The 22,685-nt window shown below is 41.4% G+C and overlaps 1 protein-coding gene across 1 annotated transcript in view; it reads left to right on the top strand.

Annotated features, from left to right (window-relative positions):
• The first annotated feature begins 709 nt into the window (after nt 1-709).
• SMYD2 (SET and MYND domain containing 2) overlaps nt 710-22,685 on the top strand; it is an 85,114-nt gene continuing 63,138 nt past the window's right edge. Inside the window, exon 1 of the mRNA XM_036757636.1 lies at nt 710-1,078. Coding sequence (XP_036613531.1) covers nt 888-1,078 — 191 coding nt within the window. The 5' untranslated portion in view covers nt 710-887. The remainder of the gene's footprint in view (nt 1,079-22,685) is intronic.

Below are 22,685 nucleotides of genomic sequence, written 5' to 3' on the forward strand. Positions count from 1 at the left end.
CAGCTTCAATCTCCCTTAATATCCATTTCCTCTCCAGGGTTACCTCCAATTCATCCTGTACAGCTCTTGTGCGTCCACTGGGGTTTGCGTGTTATCTGCCCCCGCCCCGCCCCCATTCAACTGTGAGCTCCTTGAGGGCAGGCTGGGGGGGAGGGGAGGCGGAGGTTAATGACTTTTATTCTGTGTTGTATTCCTTAACACACCTATAGTAACCGCCTAACAAGTGCTTGTGGACTTATTGGGGGGTTGAAGACCTCCGCACTTCTCAATCTCACGATATTTAGATATAAGAGCGGATGGCCTCAGAAGACCACCCCGCCCCACCTCCCCCCACTTCCACATCAGACTCACCAGCCGGAATCCCCTCTCCAGCTAGCCACACCCACTTTTCAGGTGAGTGTGTTGTGTCCCCCAGCTAAGAAAGGGGGTGGGGGCAGGTAACGTGGGGAAAGCACGGGCCGGAAGCCAAGGGCCGGGGGCGTGGGGGGGGGGGGGCAGGAGGCGAGCCGGGGCCGCCCGCTCGCCCGCACCTCGGTGGGTGGGCTCTAGGACCAGGCGGGTGGCTTGCAGTACTTCCCCGGGGAGCTAGTGGGCCTTTCCAGCGCGCCTCGCCGGATTGATTTTCCAGCTCCCCACGCGGGTGTGAACCCCCCCCCCCCCCCCCGCCGCCGCGGGCTCGGCTCCAGGTGACGCTTCTCCAGTAACAGCAGGCGGGGAGCTGACCGCGGGCGGCACCCACCTCCCAGGCTGGCATCCCCCCGGCCGCCCTCCGTTCTCAGTGCGCCGCGGGGAGCAGCGGCGGCGGACCCGGGACCGAGCCGTGCGCGGCGGGGCAGGGCGGGGCAGTCGGTGCACGCTGTGGCGGGGGCCCCGGGCTCGCTCCCAGCATGAGAGCCGAAGGCGCGCCAGGCGACGGGGAGGACGTGGGCATCGAGAGGTTCTTCAGCCCGGGCAAAGGCCGGGGGCTGCGGGCCCGCCGGCGCTACGGCGTCGGGGACCTGCTCTTCTCCTGCCCGGCCTACACCTACGTGCTCACCGTCAACGAGCGGGGCAACCACTGCGAATACTGCTTCGCCAGGTAGGGCGCGCGCCCCGGCCCCGGGGTGGGGGAGATGCCCCTACCCCCCGAACCGGGGCTCCCCTTTCCCTTTTTACCCCCGTGGCAGTGGTGGCAGCAGCAGCAGTAGCAGCAGCAGCTGGCTGCAAGAAGGGAGGAAGTGAGCGGGACAGAGCCCGCGGGCTCCGCGTGGTCCTAGAGCCCTCTGGGGCTGGCGGGGGAGGAGTTGGCGGGGGAGGCCCTGGGGGAAGGAAGGGTCCGATCTATAGGTCCCGGGGGCTTCCGCTGGGCTCTGGGTAGTTTTCCAGCCCCACCCCTTCGCAAATTCAATCACTTAATAACGACGCCAGCCCCTGGGGCCGACACCGGCTGGAGCCGAGGTCTCTGCCCTGGAGCAAGTTTCTTTGGGCAGATTGGACCCAATGACCCAAACAAGCCTCCCCCCTAGATCTTTCTTCTGGGGCCAGAAAATGGTATAGGAGAGAGGGAGGCGATGCAAACACTGCCCCTGGTTTCGTTCCGAACCTGCGTCCCAAGTTTGGGGAACAGCGAGCAGCCCATCTGTCACTTCCCCAATCGCGGGGACCCCTGGGCTTTTCTCCACGTATTTACCCAAATCAGAACTTTTAAATGTGTAGGCTCAAAGCACCTGCCACACTTGACACGCTTTAAATTGGGGAGGGCCACACACCTTCCCCATCTGTTCCCCTTCTTGGCCCGCTTCCTTAGCAGAGGCTTCTTCCCTGAATCCCATGAGTGCAGGTGAAGCTTTGGACAAGGCGGTGTTTGGGGAGACTTCAGTTCCAAACAGAGGCAGTGTGGGTGAGTGGATGGAGTCGTCTTGTCGGTCAGGAAGGCTGGAGTTCAAGCCTTGACTGACACATTCTGTGGGCAAAGTCACTTTTTCTATCCCAGATTATTATCAGAGTATGACTATAAATATTGCTGAGGTGTAGAGAGAGCCTTCCTATAATCATGAGTTGCATCTCTTGTTTAAGAGGGATAAGAAGATTAATAATACTATGTTTGCACGGTGCTTTGTAAACAATGTGCCTGCACTTTCTCATTTATGATTTCATTGGTATGAAACTCTCTGCCTGGCTGGGCACCTGGTGGTATCTAATTTGGTAGATGGAGAAGTGGAAACTGTAATTTTGCTAATAAGTTGTGGAGTCAGAACTAGAACCCAACTCTCTGGAGTTCTGTGACTTAATTTTGCTGTTCACATACTCTAGACTCTGCCCAGACCAGGTATCTAATACATATTTCTTAGGGGTTTTTAAGAGGGGATAGAATACCAGGCCTGGAGCCTGGAAAACTCACCTTCTTGAGTTCAAATCTGGCCTCAGACACTTAGTAGCTATGTGACCCTGAGCAAGTCAATTAACCGTGCTTGCCTCAGTTTCCTCATCCGGAAAATGAGCTGGAGAAGGAAATGGCAAACCACTCCAATATCTTTGCCAAGAAAACCCCAAATGGGGTCACAAAGAATGTGGCGCAACCAAAAGGACTGAACAACAACAACAAAAGCCACTTGCTCAGTATGGTTTCAGTACAAATGTCCTTAGACATCAGTTCTACCAGTCCTGATCAAGTTTGTATTGATTCAGTCTGTATTCACAGTGTCTCTGTCCGCCTTCGCTTCCTGCCCATGTCTTTCTGCAGTCCCCATTTTCATTCAGAAACTACAGACATCTGTCTGATACTGACACTTCTGTTTGAAGTGTCATGCCCACCCCAAATCTCTCTCTCACACACACACACACACACACACACACACACACACACACTCCATCTCTAGAAAGCCAAACCAAAGTCATTCAGAGCAGGAGAATGACAGACCAAAGTTCTTTCAAGCCCATCAGCTTTTTTTTTTTTAAAGATTTTATTAGATTTGTTTTGAGAAACAGCCCCTCTGCTGAGTATGTCACCCAGAGAAAGTCACTTTCTGTGCCTTTCCATCTCCATGGTAAGGATAATGCATCCTTGTCTTCATACTACCTCAGAGGAATGTGGGGAGAACACTGCAAATGAGAAAGTGTACAAGTCAGATCCTCCTACAACAAACCTCTACAGCAGAGACATTCTTAACCTCTTTTATGTCATGGACCCCTTGGATAGTCTGGTGAAACCTATGGACCCCCTGTCAGAATGTTTTTAAAAGCATAAAATATATAGTGTTAGACAAAGGAAACATTTTATTGAAATAGTTATCAAAAAATTTTTTTAAATATGTTCATGGACCCTGGGGTTAAGAAAGCCAAAGGCTAATCTAATTCTTCTTGTACAGGAATTTTGTTGTAATGAATATGGCTTAAGATAAGTTCCCCCCTCCCCATTTTCCTTGTAATACTGTTTTAGCAAACCAGCTTAGACCTGTATTAAAGAAAACATTAAGCTCTTCAGAAATGAGACATTCTGCAGTCTCAGGGTGATAGGAACTTCTTCAGTGAGTGACAAAATTAAATTCCTCTTTTGAGGGTGGTTCAGTGTAAAATGTGTTTCCCAAGGTGCTTTAACCTTGGACTAGATTTTTTAGATTTTGATAGATAGCTATTTGTCCAGAAGATACTATTAATGTTTCATCAGCATTAGAACAGCTTCAGAAAATATAAAGGTCTTGTAGCTGGGTCCTAGCCCTATCCAGCTTCATAGTATAGTCTAGTATGAAAATCTTTGGTCCTAGAGTAAAAAAAAACCTGGGCATGAAGTGTCTCTTACAGTCAATCAAATAAACATTTATTGAGCACCTCCTTTGTACCAGGCACTGTGCTAAGTGCTGGGCTGGGGATACAAATAAAATAAAGAACCTGACTTAAAGGAAAGGAGGGAGGCTTGGAGGAAAGGCCTGCTTGGGAGCATGGATGCCTTCCTTAAACAAAGAATTTGAGAGAAGCTTTTCTCTCTCTAATCAAGGAGGAAAGTAAGAAGGGGTTGATGAGCCTTTGAGTATGGAGGCTAATGAAATTTTGCAGGTTGGGTACATGATGGGCTATCAACCAGCATTTATTAAGCATCTAAGACATGCCAGGCACTATTACAAAAATGAGAATGAATCTGTGATCTTAAGCTAATAAATTTCCCAGATCCTCAATTGCCTCATCTTTAAAGCAGGCTTGATAATACTTGTATTTCCTGCCTGACAAGTGGTTGTAAAGTCAGTAAGCATTTTTTGTCGCCTACTATGTGTCCAGGTGTTGTGCTTAGCCTGGAGATGCAAAGAAAGACGCCCCCCTCCCGCAAACATCCCTGCTCTGAAAGATCTCACAGTTGAATGCAAGCAAAGAAGATACAGATAGGATAAATTGGATGCCTCTTAGGCACTAGCATCAAGCAGGGAGAGGGGTCAGGAAAGGCTTCTAGCAGAAAGTGGGATTTTAGCATAGGGAACAACTAGTAAAAATGCACAGGGATGGGAGTTTCTGGTGCAAGGAGGTCAGTGTCATGGACCTAATAGTACACAGTTGGGAGAGTAAGGTGTAAGGAAACTGTAAAGGTAGAAAGGGGCCCAGTTAGGAAGAGCTTTCAAAACCAAACAGAAGATTTTATGTTTGCTACCAGAAGTAATAGGAACAGTCAAAGTTTATTTAAATGGCTGGGGAGGGTGACAAGGTCAGACCTGAACTTTTAGAAGATCAGTTTGACAGCCAAGGGAAAGATGGACTGCAGTGGGGAGATGCACCAGCAGGCTGTTATAAGGGTCCACACACGTGGAGATGAGGGTCTGCACCAGGGTGGTGGCAGGATCAGAGGGGAGAATGAGAGATGTTAAGAAGATAGAATGGACAAGACTTGGCAAGAGATAGGATATTGGGGGGGAGGGGAGAGGGATCTGGTGAAAGATAGTGAAGAAAGCACCCTGTAAATCTTAGCGCATTTATATGAATGTGAATTATGTTCTTGTTCTCAGTAAAGAAGAAAGTAGCCACAGCCGCATTGCTACCATTGGCTATTCATTCTGTGTACAGTACCATAGGGCAAGTCTTTTCAGGCCATATTTTAACTTCTGATCTCATTCCACAGGGTTTGGGCACAGCAAATAGCCCCCCTCCCCAGTTCATGTATCCCTTGTGCCAGTAGAGACCCAGTTGGGAAAATTTGCATCATACTCAACTCACTGAAATTTACCTGGTCTTAAAAAGTATACTCATAATTACTTTCTTGAGCTGTCTCAAAGCTACTGGGACCTAGGAGTTCTACTAATGTTGGACTTACTGGTTTTATAAATTATTTTTTTCTGTGACTGTCCCCCAAATTTATTCTGGATTCAATAACATGGACCTTTCCTGTTGTTTTCTATCGTAATGTATAATAATCTCTCTCTCCTTTTAATCAAATGGAATCAATTAAATGCCTATATCCTCCTGGGCTGGGCTTCGATCCGTGTTTCATCAGCCATTGAACCATAGCTATTTCCTCCCCTCAATAAACTCCAGTCTGTTCATCTACAGGAAATAGCCCCTACCATACCAAAAAAAAAAAAGCTTTCTTATGGGGATGAAGTTGATTCAGAGCAGCAGTTGGTGGAGAATCTTTAGGGGAAGAAAGTAAGCACAACTTCCTCTGATAAAAGATGTGATAATAATAGCTAACATTCATGTAGCGCTTTAAAGTTTGCAGCACACTTAACATATGTTATTTCATATTCACAACAATCCTGGGGTGTAGGTATTATTGCTATCCCCAATTTATAGATGAAGAAGCTGAGGCTGAGAGAGGTTGAATGACGAGCCCAGTCACATGGCTAGTAAGTTTCTGAAGCAGGATCTGAACTCAGGTCTTCCTGACTCCAAATCCAGAGCTCTCTTCTCCCAGTTTTTTCTATTGGTGGCACCCCCAAAATAGTAATTTGCTCTGTATAGAGCAAATAAATGATACCTATTACTGTACTCTGTTCTGGTCAGGCCATATGTGAATTATTAGATTGGACTAGAAGACCTCCCTTCCAACTCTGAGATCTTGTGATTGTTTGACATAAACAGTATCACTGAGATGGGTGATTTCCAGCTGTGGTAGGTCTTACATGTAGTTCTTCATGAAAATGGGGCAATACTCCCAAACACCTACATGTGGTTAGAGCTTTGCCTGATCCTCCAACACAGACTATAAGAATACTTTAAAGTGAAATAAAAGGATATTGGAAAAGGGGCAGGAAGGTGTATTTGCCACATGGCAAGAAGGATATTGCTACTAAAGCAGAATGATTGGATTTCTCTGTTCTTTAATCTTCAGCAGGATTCTTGCAGCTGGGGCAAGTAGTGGTCTTTTAGGACTTCAGATATTATGGTACCATGTCATGCATATTTTTCATATGCAGGGGGAAGCTTTTCTGCTGGAATTTGCTGGGCCTCAGAGGCCGGCGGCACATTTGGAACGCATTGCAGATAAAAAGGAACAGCAGATTTGTAGTTGAAATTCACCAATGAACTAAAACCATCATCCAGCACCTCTTTTAAAAAACTCCCAGAAACACAGGTCCCCAAAATTATCCTCTTGAAATGTTGAGATAGATCTGTTCTCCAACAAAAAAAGTGACCTCCGGCAGAAGAATGGTGTGGCCCTGTCTCTGGTACAGCCAGGGATTTTAATCATATTCTGTGTGATCGTTGACAGGGCATTTCAGCTCTGCTTTCCTTCATAAAGATGATATTAGGATTGTAGCCTGAAGGGACCTTTGACCGCATCTACAGCCAACCTATTCATTTGACAGGCAAGGAAACTGAGGCCCATGGAAGCAGTGATTTTTTTTTTCCAGCATTGCCCAGAGCAGGGATCCAAACTGAGATCCTCTGATTTCACAGCCAATGTTCTTTCCATTTTACCATGCTTTTTTAAATCAATTCTTCCCCTTGGAAGAAAAAGTCATATAGTTCAAAGTAATTAAGCAAAACTAAGGGAAAGAATAAATTGCTTTAAGACATTAAAAAGCAGATAAGAGGCAGTCTTAACTTGGGTTTGCTACATGTTTTAGATTTTACTAGAACCAGAACTACTGTGCTAAGAAATGTAAAAGTTTCTGTCATTTGTTAGATAAAATGCTGGATTTGCAATCAGGAAATTGTGGAGGATCAGAGAGATAATATATCTAAAAGCACTTTGCAAATCTTAAAATACTCTATAAAGATCCCCTATATTATCACTCCCCTGTACTCGGAGAACTCTAGAAAGACAACTATTTTTCAACCTTTGTCTTACATATCTTCAGACCCCCACAATCTTTTTGGGCTCAAGCTGTGAGAAAGTTAAATTTTGAAAATATTTATGATACAGTCATTCAAATCCTCTTGGGTGTTATTCTTTCCCGATTATTAGCATTACTTTTTACAGCTTTCAAAACTCTCAGATCCTTTGTAAATCCTTTTAAAAGTCGAGGACTAAGTGGTATAGTTTGGCAACAATCAATACTTTAGTCGTCTTAAAGGGTGTACATAATCTGGTAAGGAACACAAAAGACCTATTTGAGAACATGGGATAGTTAAAGATAATTTCCAAGAAAACTTTGTATAAAATTGTCACTGCACAACTGTCATCCAATCTCCCATTCTTTAATTTTAATCCAGTTCTTCTTTGTTGTGAATTCACAGTTGTTTTGTGTCATATTTTGGAGATTCCAAAGTTACTGTCCCCCTGTTTTTGCCTTTAAAACAAAATGGGACTTAACAGTACTAAGGCACCAACATCTGATGTCTGAAGTTGGTACTGCTGGTTTGTCTTGGTACCTTAGACTCCCCTTTTTTGACTTGGTGTGATATCCCCTTTCTGTTTATTCACTCAAAGACAGCATAATGTCCTTACAGTTTTTATACCACCTTGATCTTGCTGGGATATGGAGGAGGTGAATAATTTTTATTAGCATAGGCTTATAGGGTTTAGAGCAGAGCCATCCCTTAAAAATATCTAGTTGAAGTTATAAGGAAATAGAGACCCAGATAGGTCATATATGACCAAGATTACATAGCTTGACCAACAGGAAGAACTGGGACATGAACCCAGTGTCTAGATTCCATATCCAGTGCTTTTCCTGCTATACCATTAATTTCTAAAGGTTTTTTCTTTTAACTTAATAGCCTTCAAATCTCCCTTTCAGCTCCAAATATTCTGATTCTTAAATAATTTTATAAAAGTAAATTATTACTGTGTCTGTTAACTCAGGTTTATTGTATTTCCCTTTAATGACACTGTTATGTTCATCTGCCTAAACTCAAAGAAAAGGTCGGTTTTACGTGAGCATCTCGTCTTGACTTCCGCTTTACCTTTTGCACCATAGCAATGTTACTAAAATATGCCCCTGCTGAGGAAAAGTCCTAAAATTCCAAGTGAAAATCTACTAGACTTTTCACTAGTTGGTTTTAAAAATGAAAGTTTTTCCAAAATGTTTCCGGAAGTTTAATTTACTCTTACGGATTGCTGAAGTTAAAAAGAAATCCTAATTTAGGGCCCTTCTTATCTTGATAAACTTTTACTTCTTTGCTGATTGTTACCTGAGCCTAGGGAATGGAAATGCCTTAAAAGTTTTCCTAATTTAATTTTGGAACAGTGATTATTGAGTTATTTCCTCTCTTCATCAACCCCTATTAAACACTAAAAGCAATAAGAAGAATTAATGGGCAACACCTTAAGGTTGCAGAGCAGTTTACATCCATTATCTCGTTTGTTCTTCACCACAACTCTATGAGGCAGGTACTGGTATCATTCCCATTTTACAGATGAGAAAGGCTAGGAGAAGTTAAGTGATTCACTCAGGGTCACATGGCTAGTAAGTGTGTAAAGCAGGATTTGAACTGCATTTTCCTGACTCCAAGTCTAGCATTCTTTGCACTGCGTCGTCATGTTGCTTTTCTTAATAACACTGCCGGTGACACAGTTCTTTCTTTTGGTGTCCCAAGTACTCTATAGGTAACTTCCTTAATTATTAATAGTGCAGTACTAGGCAATAGGAGGTTGATTTTGATTAATTTTTCTCAGAAACTCTGAGATGGAGATTAAGTTTTATTATCCCTGTATTACCAATGTGGAAACTCTTCTGCTTGTGGTCACACAGCAGCTTTGATGGAAAGATCCCAATTCTTTAAAAAAAAAAAAAGCCATCCAAGGATTGCATGTGACTCTAGCCCTTTTGTTCTTGCAGCCTTAGGTTTGAGCCACCTGATCTAAGCATGACTCCTGGGTAGCAAGTAAAATGATCATCTCCCATCCATGACTTTACAAAAATACAAATTTTTAGTGAACTGAGATGATGTTGCTCTAAATAGTTGAAGTTTGTGGAGATCACAAGCAGAAGTACATCTGCAAACTGCATCACTGATGATAGGACTAGCATGGTAGGATTGAGAAAGAGCACCTAAATAGCAATGAGTCACTAAATTTCAGAGCTGGAAGGGACCTCAGAGGCCATAGAGTCTCATGCTTTCCTGATTGTGAATCATTTCAAAAATCAAAGAAAGAAGAAAAGAACTCTTGTACAAAAATATACATAGTAGGTCTTTTTATGGTGGCAAAGAACTGGAAACCAAGGGGTAACCCATGAATTGGGGGGGGTGGCTGAACAAGTTGTGGTATGTGACTGTCACGGAATACTAGTGTGCTATAAGAAGTGACAAGCAGGATGGTTTCAGAAAAAGCTGGGAAATTTTCTATGAATTGATGCAAAGTGAAGTGAGCAGTACCAGGAGAACAATGTCTACAGTAACAATAATATTATAAAGACAACTTTGAAAGACTTAGGAACTCTGATCAACACAGTGAACAACCACAGTTCCAGAGGACTCAAGATGAAACATGCTACCCACCTCCTAACAGGTGATAATAGACTCAGAGGGCAGATTGGGGCTTTTTTTTTTAATTTTTGGACATGGCCAATTCAGGAATTAATTTTGCTTGACTAAGTATGTTTTTAACCTGTATCTTGCCTTCACAGTGGTTGGAGAGGGGTGCAGATAAAATTTAATTTAAAAAAGAAATTCATAAAAAAAAATGATGAAGTATTTAATTCATTGCACTATTTTTTTTAACCACTCAAAAAAAAGAATCTTCTGTAAAGCATTTTTAAGTGGCTAGCCAGACTCTCTTTAAAGGAGTTAATCGTTTTTTTGTGTCATGGACTCCTTTCAGCAGTTTGACGAAGCCTATATAGGCCTCTTTTATCGACCCATAAAATAAAATAAAACGCATAGAACTACAAAAGAAATAAATTTTATCCAAATACAGCTATCAAAATATAGTTTTTAAAAGTTCATGGATTCCCATGCTGGAAGTGCAGCAGCCCCCTCATGAGCCCCATCCCACTGCTGATTAACACAGAAGCTTTAACCTTTTCCTTTTCCAACATAGTCCATCACTTTGCTCCTCCTTAGGCAGCCTGATAGCCAGCCCCTGCTCTCAGTGACTCACACTGCTAATGCTAGACTTAGTTTGGATGCCCTGTCAGTTTAGCACACACTACAGCTCAGAACTCCGAGTTCTGGTGAACCACCAGCTTCAGCCTCAGCCTCCCTAGCAGCAGAGATTATAGGCATGTGCCAGCCCACCTCTCTGAGATCTGCCTTTCCAAAGCTTTCATTTGTTCCACCTAGTTTTGCTGTCAGTAGTAAAGCAAAACAAATATAATCCCTCTCCCACTCGTCAGTCTTTTAACTACTTAAAGAAGGCTATCATGAGACTGTTAAGTGTTTGCTTTTCTAGGCTAAACATCCCTGCTGCCCTCAACTGATCCTCTTAGGACATGGTAATCAGTCCCCTTGCCAGGCTAATCACCCTCCTGAATGGATAGAGTTTAGAGCTTAAAAAGACCTTAGATATCCCCTCATTAAACCCATTCATTTACAGATTAAGAAACTGAGTCTAAGTACCAGGATCACACCTAGGTGGTAAATAGCAGAACTGATATTTGCACCTGGGCCCTCAGAGTTCCTAATCTACTCTCTTTTCCATGAAACCATGCTGCCTCTTGTCAAAGCCCTTTCAGAAGCGTACCCATGACTGAATGGAGATAATCCAAATGTGGTCTTAGAAAAACAGCACACAACAGGATTGTCATCGTCCCTGTTGTGGATACTAGACTTCTGTTACCCTAACATGGCATCAGCCTTTTTATTTTGTCTGCCGGGTCATACTGTTGACTCATGCAGGGTTTGCAGTTCACTTGAACCCCCAGATTACTTTTCACAGGAATTGTTAACCAGCTTTGCTTCTGCCATCCTGCCATCTTTCTGCTTTTGGAGCTAAAGCTCAGGACTTCACAGTTTATCATGATTCAGTTTCATCTTATTAGCCTCTGTCCACCATTAAATCTGTTAAGATCTTGTTAGATTTTCAGATATTTTAGTAGCTGTCCCTCATCATGCCACATATGCCTTCATCTGAGTCATTAAAAAAATCTTTAACACAGTCAACCAAAGAACAGAACTTTGAGGCATCCTGCTATAAATACCCTGTTTAACATAACTCTATTTGATTCTGGGTCCAGTCATTTAACCAGTTTTGAATCCACCTAACTGTATAGTCGTATAGAACTTATTCCCCTTGCCTAGAAAGGATATGAGAGAATGTCAAATACCTTGCTCAAATCCAGTTTATTGGGTCTATGGCATTGCTCTGATATGCCAGTCTGGTAGCAATGTCAGAAAAAGGAAATTGTTAGTTTGGCATGACCTCTTCTTGACCGATCTTTGATCTTTTTCCCTTTTCTAAATGTTTACTAACTCTTCTGTTAGCAATACTTTGATGGACTTATGCCCTTATGGTTGTGAATACTCTTCACGTTGGCACATGTCACAGTGCATCCACACCTTCTCATTGCATGTAATTTTTGTCCAGGCCTTTCCATAACTTGTAGTGTACAAGAAGCCTTTCTCTGATATTTGTGTTACCTAGTGGATGATGTGTGTCCCTCAGGTAGTCTGTCTGCCGTCCCTCACTCTTCATATATAATTAGTCTCCATCTTTTTCTAGTCATACATATCCTTGAGGTCTTTTAAAAATTTCTCCATGTTCATGTAAATTCTTGTTGGTAATATGAGGCAGCTTTCTTATAGCCAGCGTGCTGCATCTTATCATTGTTCTTTGGTTCACCTCTAATTTTGATTTTTCAGAAATCATGGTCTTCTATGATTCAAAATCATTTAGCCCTAGTGGAAAGATATTGGTGTCAAAAGCAGTGGTGCTAATCAAAAGTTCTGCCCAGTTCTTCAAATGGTACTCCGCTCACTCTTATTTCTCTTGTTTAGTTCTGGACCCTGTTCATTGACCATCTACAGTACCTATCCAAGATACATGTACTGATAGACTTTCTTGGCGGGCTGCCCAGCCAAAGGCAGGGCAACATTCATTTTTCATCGATTTTGTTTTCCAGCGTTGATGGCTAATCCAAATCTTTCTTTTTAATAGCACCTTCTAACATTTTGCCAGGAAACTTGCCTGTATTTATCTTCTCCTTTCTGATTGGATGGCTGTGCCAGAACTTCCATTAAGAGAGGGTTCCCAGGCCAGCTTTGTCTTCTTTCTTTTGCTTTGCCCTCTCTTAATCACCCTTCCCTGCCCCCTTTTCAGCTTCCTTTTGTGTGCTCTCTTCCTCATGAGAATGTAAGCTCCTCATAAGTCTGTCTTTCTGCTTGTGTCTGTATTCCTGTGGCTTAGCACAGATGCTGGCATGTTTTTTATTGTTCAGGTGTTTCTGACTCTTTGTGATCCCATTTGGGGTTTTCTTGGCAAAGATACTGGAGTGGTTTGCCGTTTCGTTCTCCACTGGCATGTAGTAAGCACTTAATAAATGCTTATTCACCAGTCTACTGACTGAAAGGACCATAAAATGTGGAGACCAAACCCCTCAATTTGCAAATGGGGAAACTGAGGCCCAGAGAGAGTAAGTGACTTGTCTAAGGTTATACAGGTATTAAGAAAGCAAAGCCAGGAGCTGAGTACGGCTCCTTGGACTCCAAATCCTGTGCCCTTTCTCCAGCACAGCGCTGCCTTGATCTGTGACTTACAAGGGGATTCTCATCAATGTTAGAAAAAGATGACAATTATAACTATACAGCTGAAAGAGACCTCAGAGACTATCCAGTCTATCCCCTTCTTATTTTTAAGGATGAGGAAACTGAGGCCTGAGGAAGTTAAGTGATTTGCCCAAGGTCACACTGGTAATAAGCATGAGAAGTGGAATTTCAGCGTAGGTCCTCTGATCCCAAAGCCCATAATCCTCTCCCTTTACCGTGATGATGAATAATTCTTCTAAAAACACCCAGAAGAGTTTTGCCTAGGGAGTCAGAATATAACCAGGTCTGCTGCTGTCTGCCATAAAAGAATTGCAAATGTCCTCCCTTCAGAACCTGAGTTTTCTCTAGGTTGACTTCTTGTTCTTTCTCCTTTTGGGGGTGGGGAGGTGTCTTGGGGTATAGTCTCTTGCTATACAAGAGCTTTAGGATAACTGGGTTGGTTATTCAAGGCTTGAACCCTTGACTTTGACCTCATAAGCCCCGAGTTTTTTTAACTGAGTCAGTGAGCCAGTGAGGCAGCCAGAGCCGTGCACTTCATTTTGTGTGAGCTCTGTGGACAGGTTCCCATTGCTCTCAGCATACTCCTTCTCAATTGCAAAGGCATTCACAAAGACACAATAGAACAGAAGGAAATCAGAGCTCTTCAAGACTTCTTTAAAGGGCAAAAATGTGCCACTGAATGGGAAAAATAACACCAAAAACAAAACAAAATATCTTGTGGTTTCAGGAAACAGCTTTCCTTTAGAACTTGCTCATTCATAGAGAAACCAGCTGTGACTCTCAGGAACTTGGGCAGCCTTCTAGCTACCAGCCATCATCCCGGCTTCTAGTACCTTCCTCCTTGTAAATCATCTTTGTATTTATCTTTTATAATTTATTTTGTATACATTTCTTTTCTATTTATAGATGTACAGCCCCTCTAAAAAAATTGATTGTAATCTCCTTGAGGGCAGGGATGAGCTTTATAGGCTGTCCATCTAAATATATGTGCCAATGTTTAGAGTATACATTTTTAAATGCTTGGATTTTCTTGTGTAGATGATTAGGCCACACTCTTGAGGGATTGTGGATCTCCTCCAAGAGGCTCTGCAGTGTTATGGGAGTGGCATCTGCAAATAGGAGGATCTTAAGGGCCTTGTGAAGTAGAGGAATCCTTCAGCTCAGATCTCTTGCATGACCATGCCAAACACTTTTGGTAAGCTTACTTCTCCCTCTTTATACATCACCTGATCAGAAGTGAACCGACAGTTGTCAGACAAGGTTATCTGTGTTGTTATAGCTTTCAAGGAGTCTTGAATAATTGTGATCTATGCATAGGAAGTAACTTGTTGAAAGAGAGCCTTTGAGGTCTGGCACATAGTGCTATATACATGTTAGCTATTATTATTACAGAATCAAGTGCTTTTTATAGTTAATGAGCAATAAGTGCAGTGAGACTTGTACTTTGTGTTTTTCAGTCAATTTTGTAACGGTAAATGTGTCATCTACTGTGAAATAACACATCACATGAAATTTTTTGAGAATAACTAGCAAACAATATATGTCACCAAATGCAAAATGACAAAAGATCCAACTGGTTTTAGAATTAGATGTTGGATCAAATCATGAATTTCTGTCCAAACTAGATTTGTTTTGACAAAGTCCCCAAGTATTTCAGCCCTTCCAAGACCTATTTCCCAACTTTAGATTGAGGAATGCCTTAACTTGTGGCAGAATTTTTTTTTTTTTTTGGAGTGGCTAAAGATTCCTTGCATAGATTTCAGATCAAGAACCTTAGCTTCAATGAAAGTTTCAGTGGGCGTGGACCCACAACTATGAGAAAAATCCTTCCCCCCATATGGCTTCTGAAGATTTCCTCAGGGCTTCAGGACTCAACAATTTATCTTCTTCAATCTCTCGGAGATTTTGTTGTCTTTAATCTTTTAAGTGTAACTTACTTCTGACTTATTCCTTGTCTTGCTTGGCTTCTTTGGAGAGAATTCAGTATAATGTCATAGCTGGTCTTGGAATTAGGAGGACCTGAGTTCCACTTACTTCTCTGACACATACAGACTGTATTCCTGAGTAAGCCAATAAATAACCTTTCAGGACTCTAGGAAACTTTTTAAGTTTCAGAGAAGGATAGATAGACACACACATACACATACATACGCTATATATGCTTATATAATTTTTTCATTAAATATTTCCCATTTGCTTGTAAAAATTTTAACATTTAAAAATTTTTTTTGAGTTCTAAATTCACTCCCTCCCATCTCCCCCACCCCTTGGGAAGGCAAGCAATTTGATATCAATTATACATGTAAAGTCATGCAAAACATATTTCCATATTAGCCATGTTGCAAAAGAAAACACACACACACACACAAACCCCAAGAAAAATAGTTTAAGAAGTGTGCAGAGAAGACTTGATCTTCATCCATAGAGGGAGTTTTCTCATCCGGGAGCTCCCTGTAATCACTAGTATTGCAGGTCCAGTCCCTAGCCTTAGTTTCCTTGCATAGTCAGTTCAGCAGTTCTTTATGGTCTGGCCTTTAAAATAAGTTGGACTTTGCGTATTACCCCAGAATGGCAATTGGGCCACAATCCTTTGTAGCCTTAAGCCCTGTCTCATCATTATCATCTCAACGTGAAGGATTTCCTCCAAACTGAAATCCTTTTTCTAGAACTCCAAATTAGAAGAGGCCTCAGAAGTTATCTATCCCAAACTACTTGCAGAATAGTATAAATATCCAAGTTATCTGCCATCAGTTGCTAAAATTCCATAGGTAGATGATACATAGGATAATCTTTCTAGAGCTGGAAGGGACCGGAGAGGCCATGTATTATGGCTCTTCCCAGTTCACTCTCAAATTTCATCGGTAAAATGGGGACAATGGTATCTCAGGGTTGTTGTGAAAGTTAATTGAGATAATGCATGTAAAGTTATTTATAACCCATAAAGCTACTACTGCTATTATTATTAAAATCTGTAATTTTGTTAGGCTAGAGACCTTCAAGGCGCATGGCAGCCTATGGTCAGTGTGAGGCAATTGCCTGAAGCATATAGGAGCTAAGGTATTTGCCCTTTGTCACATACCTAGGAAGTGTCAGCTAGGGGATTTGAAACTAGGTCTTTCTGACTGTAGGTTCAGCACTATATACATTGTGACTAGGTACATAATACATGTATTTATTAAATTCTTCAATAAAGAGAATAAAAGCATTTTATTTAACTTTTCACTTATTAAAGGAAAAAATTCATATTAAGAAATATATTTAAAGATACTTAAATGTTATGCAAGAAAATATAATAAACTTGTAGAAAGAGAAGATAATCGTTGTGGTTATTGAACTTTCTTACTAGTTTTTGTTTTCTTAAGAATCATACATGTGATTATAAGATGTAGAGAAAGGCTATGAATCAACCAATTACTGTGCTTTGACTTTATCGACTAAATTTGTTGTTCAGTTGTGTCTAACTTCGTGACCCCCTTTGGGGTTTTCTTGGCAAAGATACTAGAGTGGTTTGCCATTTCCATTTCCATTTCAAGCTCATTTGATAGATGAGGGAACTAAGGCACACAGGGTTAGGTGACTTGTCCAGGTCACACAGCTAAGAAGTGTCTGAGGCCAAATTTGAACTCAGGAAGATGAGTCTTCCTGACTCCAGGTCCTGACACTCTATCCACTATACCCCCTAGTTGTAATTAATAATGTAATTAATGTAGTGGAAAGAGTGTTGGACTTGGAGTTAAATGAGATTTGAAATCTGCCTTAGATGTGAGCTATGTTGCTCTTGGCCAGTCCTTGACCTAAGCCTCACTTTCTTTATCTGCAAAATGGGGAAAATCACACCTGCTGCCTCACCAAATGAGATCATCTATATAAAGCACTTAGCAATTCTGAAAATAAAATAAAAATGCCAACTATTATTCTTGCCAGCAATGATCTGAAAAGCAATTAGAATGCAAAGTCTCTGCTAGTGATTTTTTTTTACTAATAAATACTGTTAAGAGTAATTACTTTGGCATTTCATTTCAAGAAATTTTTGTTAGAAAGAAAATCTGATTGCTTTGTCTTCAGATGTTGAGAAAGCTTTGCTGGCTTCAGGCTCTCATCTGACAAAACATTCCACAAATATCGCACTGCAGTTTTGGCAAACCCTTCTCTGATCCGAGCCAGTCAATAAACCTAGTTTTTAATTGATCGGTGTTCTACTTCTGGACAGATGTGAATTTTTCTTTTACTTTTTGGGGAGCCAGTCCAGATGTGCTTCATTTTTGTTGTCGGACATAGGAAAATTTGAAGAATTTGATCCCCTTCTGTTTATGAACAAAACAAAAGTGTCCTTTGCATTGCCCCCACTCATTTTTAAAACTCTTATATTTTGTTAGTAATTATGTTTCTCAAAAAGATACACTAAGTAGATCCTTAAAACACAAGGCTGTAATTATTGTAACAACTACCTGACACCACTGCAAAAAAACAAAACAAAAAAGAAAAACAGAACCAAATGATTATCCCCTACTGCCTGGGAGTTCGTGGCTGATTGCAAACCCTGGTGCTATGTCATGCCTAAAGACACAGGAGGGTCTGTGCTTTCCCAGACATGTGGTCAACATGACTTTCCCACCCTGGACAAGAGTTTGTGCCTATTCACACAGAATTAAGGGATAAGTCTTGCCTTATCTGTCAAAAGTCAAATTTTTTGTTTGCTTGTTTGTTTATAGATGTTTTAAAGTAAGGGCCTTCGGCAGTAGAAGTTTTACAGATTGGTAAAAATTAATTGCCCCTTGGTGCTGAATCAGTTGCTGGCTTCATAGAATTATATCTTTAGAACTATAACGAATCTTTGCTTCTAGTAGCCCCTTTTTGTGTTGTAGTCCCCTTTGGCAGTCTCATTAAGCCTGTGGTCCCCTTCTCTGAATAGTATGCTAAAATACTGTTCTGAGATGGGCCTGCCTTCCTGGTAGTTTAGCTTCAATACTGAAAACAGAGTGATTCACATGAAGATCATTCAATAATTAAGAAAAGGAAATTTACCGAATCATAACAGGATAGTCAGCAAGGAGAGACTTTGAGGACGTTTCGAAAATTTACCGAATCATAACAGGATAGTCAGCAAGGAGAGACTTTGAGGACGTTTCGAGTTGATCATTATCTGGGTTATCTATCACGATCCTCCAGCCAAGAGAGCTCCCCATTGCTGCTCTGTACTTGGACCACCAGGAAGTAAGGCCAGCGACTTGAACCAACCAAATTTAGTACCTTTTAAGGGGAAAAATTATCTTCACTCTTCTGAGTGCAGGGCTTAGAATATTATTCCTACCACAGATTCAGAAAATAAAATACACAGGATTGCAAAGGAAAAGAATAATATTTTATTAAGCTATTTTTAGTTATTAAATATACATATATTTAGTTATTAAAATATTTTTAGAAATCAAGTTCACAAGCCCCCAAGGTTGAAAAGCTATGCTGTAGTCTTAACTCCATCATTTTACAGGTGAAGAACCTGAGGTCCAGAGAATTAAATTACTTAGGGAGCAAAACATTGATCCAATCCAGGGGTGGGGAACCTGCAGCCTTCAGGACACATGTGGTCTTGTAGGTCCTTAAGTTCAGTCTTTTGACTGAATCCAAATTTTATAGAACACTTAAGGACCTACAAGGCCACATGTGGCCTGAAGGCTGCAGGTTCCCCACCCCTGATCTAATCTAATTCTTACCCAGAAAAGGAATATTCAGCAAATATTCATGCATCCTACAATTACTTTAAGACCTTCAGTAATAAGCAACTCACAACTCCCCAAGGCATAGCCTATTCCACTCTTAGACAGTTCATCAATAAAATGGGGATAAAATAGCACTTGCCTTGCCCGCATCAGAGGCTTTCTGTGAAGAAAAGTGCTTTGTACACCTTAAAGTATTAATTATAGAATGTAAACTACTTAGGAGTAGGGATTGTCTCATTTTTTGTATCTCCAGTGCCCAGCGCGTTAGAATTCTGGAACATAGAAGGCACTTAACAAAAACTGGTTGTTGTGGAGTTGTGCCTGATTCTTCATGACCCCACTTGGGGTTTTCTTGGCATGGATACTGAAGCAATTTGCCATTTCCTTCTGTGGCTCATTTTACGGGTGAGGAAACTGAGGCAAACAGGGTTATGAAGTGATTGCCCAGGGTCACAGAACCTGTGAGTGTCTGAGGTCAGATTTGAACTCTGGAAGATGAGTCTTCCTGACTCAGGTCTGGCCCTCTATCCACTACACCACCTAGCTACCCCCTAAGAAGAGCTTACTGATTGATTAATTAAATGATGGAAATACGGGCTGCTACTGTAGCCTGACACTTGAAGTCGTCATTGTATATAAAGCTGTCTTTTTCTTTTTTTTTTTTTTTAGTGGATTCTTGGGGAATAGGAGCTTCTCTGTTTTTTATTGATCTTTGGCTCCTGTGGAAGAATCTCCAATAGCATGAGTGTTGACTAACATATTTGCAGTTCTTCCATGGGAGTTAGGTTCCTTTTAACCATCATTAACACTATCCTAACAGTCTTTATAGGAAAACCAGGCAGGGAAACTCTCTTATCCAGGATTCCATCAGCTGGGCATCTGATTGCTTGTTACTTTCACACATCTGCAGATAATGTAGTTGATGCACCTACCTAACAAAGGTGCTGGAGGATCCTCAAGTACTCTCTTGGAGAATCTAAAGGAGGCTAAATGGTGACCACAGAATCTCACAATTAGAAGGTACCTTTTTGTTGTTGTTGTTGGGTCATTTTCAGTCATATCTTACTCTCTTGACCCCTTGTAGCGTTTTCTTGGTGAAGATACTGGAGTGGTTTGCCATTTCCTTCTCCACCTCATTTTATCGATGAGGAAACTGAGGCAAAAAAGGTTAAGTGACTTGCCCAGGGTCACACAGCTAGTGAGTGTCTGAAGTCGGATTTGGACTCAGGTCTTCCTGACTCCAGCACTCTATCCACTGCTCCACCGAGCTGCCTATAGAAAGGACCTGATCAGAAGGGATCTTAGAGACCATCCAATCCCTTTTACAGCGCACAGGAAATGCAGTATGGTGCTGTGGAAAGAGACATTTGTTTGATAGGTTGAGTTACTTGGCCAGGGCTGTATAGTTAGTATCAGAGGCAGAATTTGAACTCAGGTCTTCCTTACTCCCAAGTCCAGCATTCCATTCACTACCTCATTGGTATTAAACTCAAATATAAGTGGATCCCTGCAAATTGCATGTTGATTGAGGAAACCTCAAATTAACATTATCTGTGTTGTATTGTCATTTTATTTGTTTTTTTAAACATTTCCCAATTATATCTTAACTGGTTGGGCTGCAGGCTGCAAGTTTGCCATCTTTGGGCTCTCATGCTGCTTCTCAAAATGTTCGGAGAAGGCAGAGAATCGTGTGGGCTGGAATAGTTAAAAAGAAGTCTCAGTGAAAGAAATGGAACTTGAGATTGGATCTGAAGAATGGGTGGAACTTGAAAAGAGAGGTTATTTCATGTATTTGGTTCAGTGAACAGTGGTAGGAATGTGTATGACCCCTCTTTCAGGGGCAGAATCATTCTGCCTAAAGGGCAGGGGTTTGAGTTACAGGAGTAGTGAGCGGGTAGCAGCTCTAGACCAGTAGGAGTATATTCATCCCCGAAAGAGTAAACAGTCACTGAAAGTTTTTTTTTGTTTTTTTTTTAATAGTTTTATTTAATTTAATTTAATTTTATTTATTTATTTATTTAACATATTTGGTTTTCAGCATTGATTTTCACAACAGTTTGAATTACAAATTTTCTCCCCATTTCCACCCTCCCCCCCACTCCAAGATGGCATATATTCTGGTTGCCCTGTTCCCCAGTCAGCCCTCCCCTCTATCACCCCCCTCCCCTCTCATCCCCTTTTCCCTTCCTTTCTTGTAGGGCAAGATAAATTTCTATGCCCCATTGCCTGTGTATCTTATTTTTTAGTTGCATGCAAAAACTTTTTTTTTTGTTTTTGAACATCTGTTTTTAAAACTTTAAGTTCCAAATTCTCTCCCCTCTTCCCTTCCCACCCACCCTCCCCAAGAAGTCGAGCAATTCAACCTAGGCCACACATGTATCATTATGTATAACCCTTCCACAATACTCATGCTGTGAAAGGCTAACTACATTTTGCTCCCTCCCAACCCATCCCGCTTTATTGAATTTTCTCCCTTGACCCTGTCCCCCTTCCAAAGTGTTTGTTTTGATTACCTCCACCCCCATCTGCCCTCCCCTCCATCATCCCCCCCCTTTTATTTTTTTTTATCTTCCTCCCTCTTCTTTCCTGTGGGGTAAGACACCGAACTGAGTATGTATGGTATTCCCTCCTCAGGCCAAATCCGATGAGAGTAAGGTTCACTCATTCCCCCCTCATCTGCCCTCTCCCCTCCTCCCACAGAACTGCTTCCTCTTGCCACCTTTATACGAGATAATCCACCCCATTCTATCTCTCCCTATCTCCCTCTCTCAGTATGTTGCTCTCTCATCCCTTAATTTCATTTTATTTCTTTTAGATATCTTCCCTTCATCTTCAACTCACCCTGTGTCTGCTCTCTCTCTTTTACATATATATATATATATATATATATATGTATAAAAGCACACACACATATATATATAAAAACACATATATATATACACATACATACATATACACATAGATATACATACATACACATTCACTTATATATATACATAAACATATATATATGCATATTCCCTTCAACTACCCTAATACTGAGGTCTCATGAATCATACACATCATCTTTCCATGTAGGAATGTAAACAAAACAGTTCAACTTTAGTAAGTCCCTTGCAATTTCCGTTTCTTGATTACCTTTTCATGCTTCTCTTAATTCTTGTGTCTGAAAGTCAAATTTTCTATTGAGTTCTGGTCTTTTCACTGAGAAAGCTTGAAAGTCCTCTATTTTATTGAAAGTCCATATTTTGCCTTGGAACATGATACTCAGTTTTGCTGGGTAGGTGATTCTAGTTTTAATCCTAGCTCCATTGACCTCCGGAATATCGCATTCCAAGCCCTTCGATCTCTTAATGTAGAAGCTGCCAGATCTTGGGTTATTCTGATTGTGTTTCCACAATACTCAAATTGTTTCTTTCTGGCTGCTTGCAGTATTTTCTCCTTGATCTGGGAGCTCTGGAATTTGGCGACAATATTCCTAGGAGATTTCTTTTTGGGATCTATTTGAGGAGGCGATCGATGGATTCTTTCAATTTCTATTTTGCCCTGTGGCTCTAGAACATCAGGGCAGTTCTCGTTGATAATTTCTTGAAAGATGGTATCTAGGCTCTTTTTTTGATCATGGCTTTCAGGTAGTCCAATAATTTTTAAATTATCTCTCCTGGATCTATTTTCCAGGTCAGTGGTTTTTCCAAGGAGATATTTCACATTGTCTTCCATTTTTTCATTCCTTTGGTTCTGTTTTATAATATCCTGATTTCTCATAAAGTCACTAGCTTCCACTTGCTCCAGTCTAATTTTTAAAGTAGTATTTTCTTCAGTGGTCTTTTGGACCTCCTTTTCCATTTGGCTAATTGTGCCTTTCAAGGCATTCTTCTCCTCATTGGCTTTTTGGAGCTCTTTTGCCATTTGAGTTAG

This window comes from Trichosurus vulpecula, chromosome 4 (assembly GCF_011100635.1).
Source record: "Trichosurus vulpecula isolate mTriVul1 chromosome 4, mTriVul1.pri, whole genome shotgun sequence".
In the NCBI taxonomy this organism is placed as follows: domain Eukaryota; kingdom Metazoa; phylum Chordata; class Mammalia; order Diprotodontia; family Phalangeridae; genus Trichosurus; species Trichosurus vulpecula.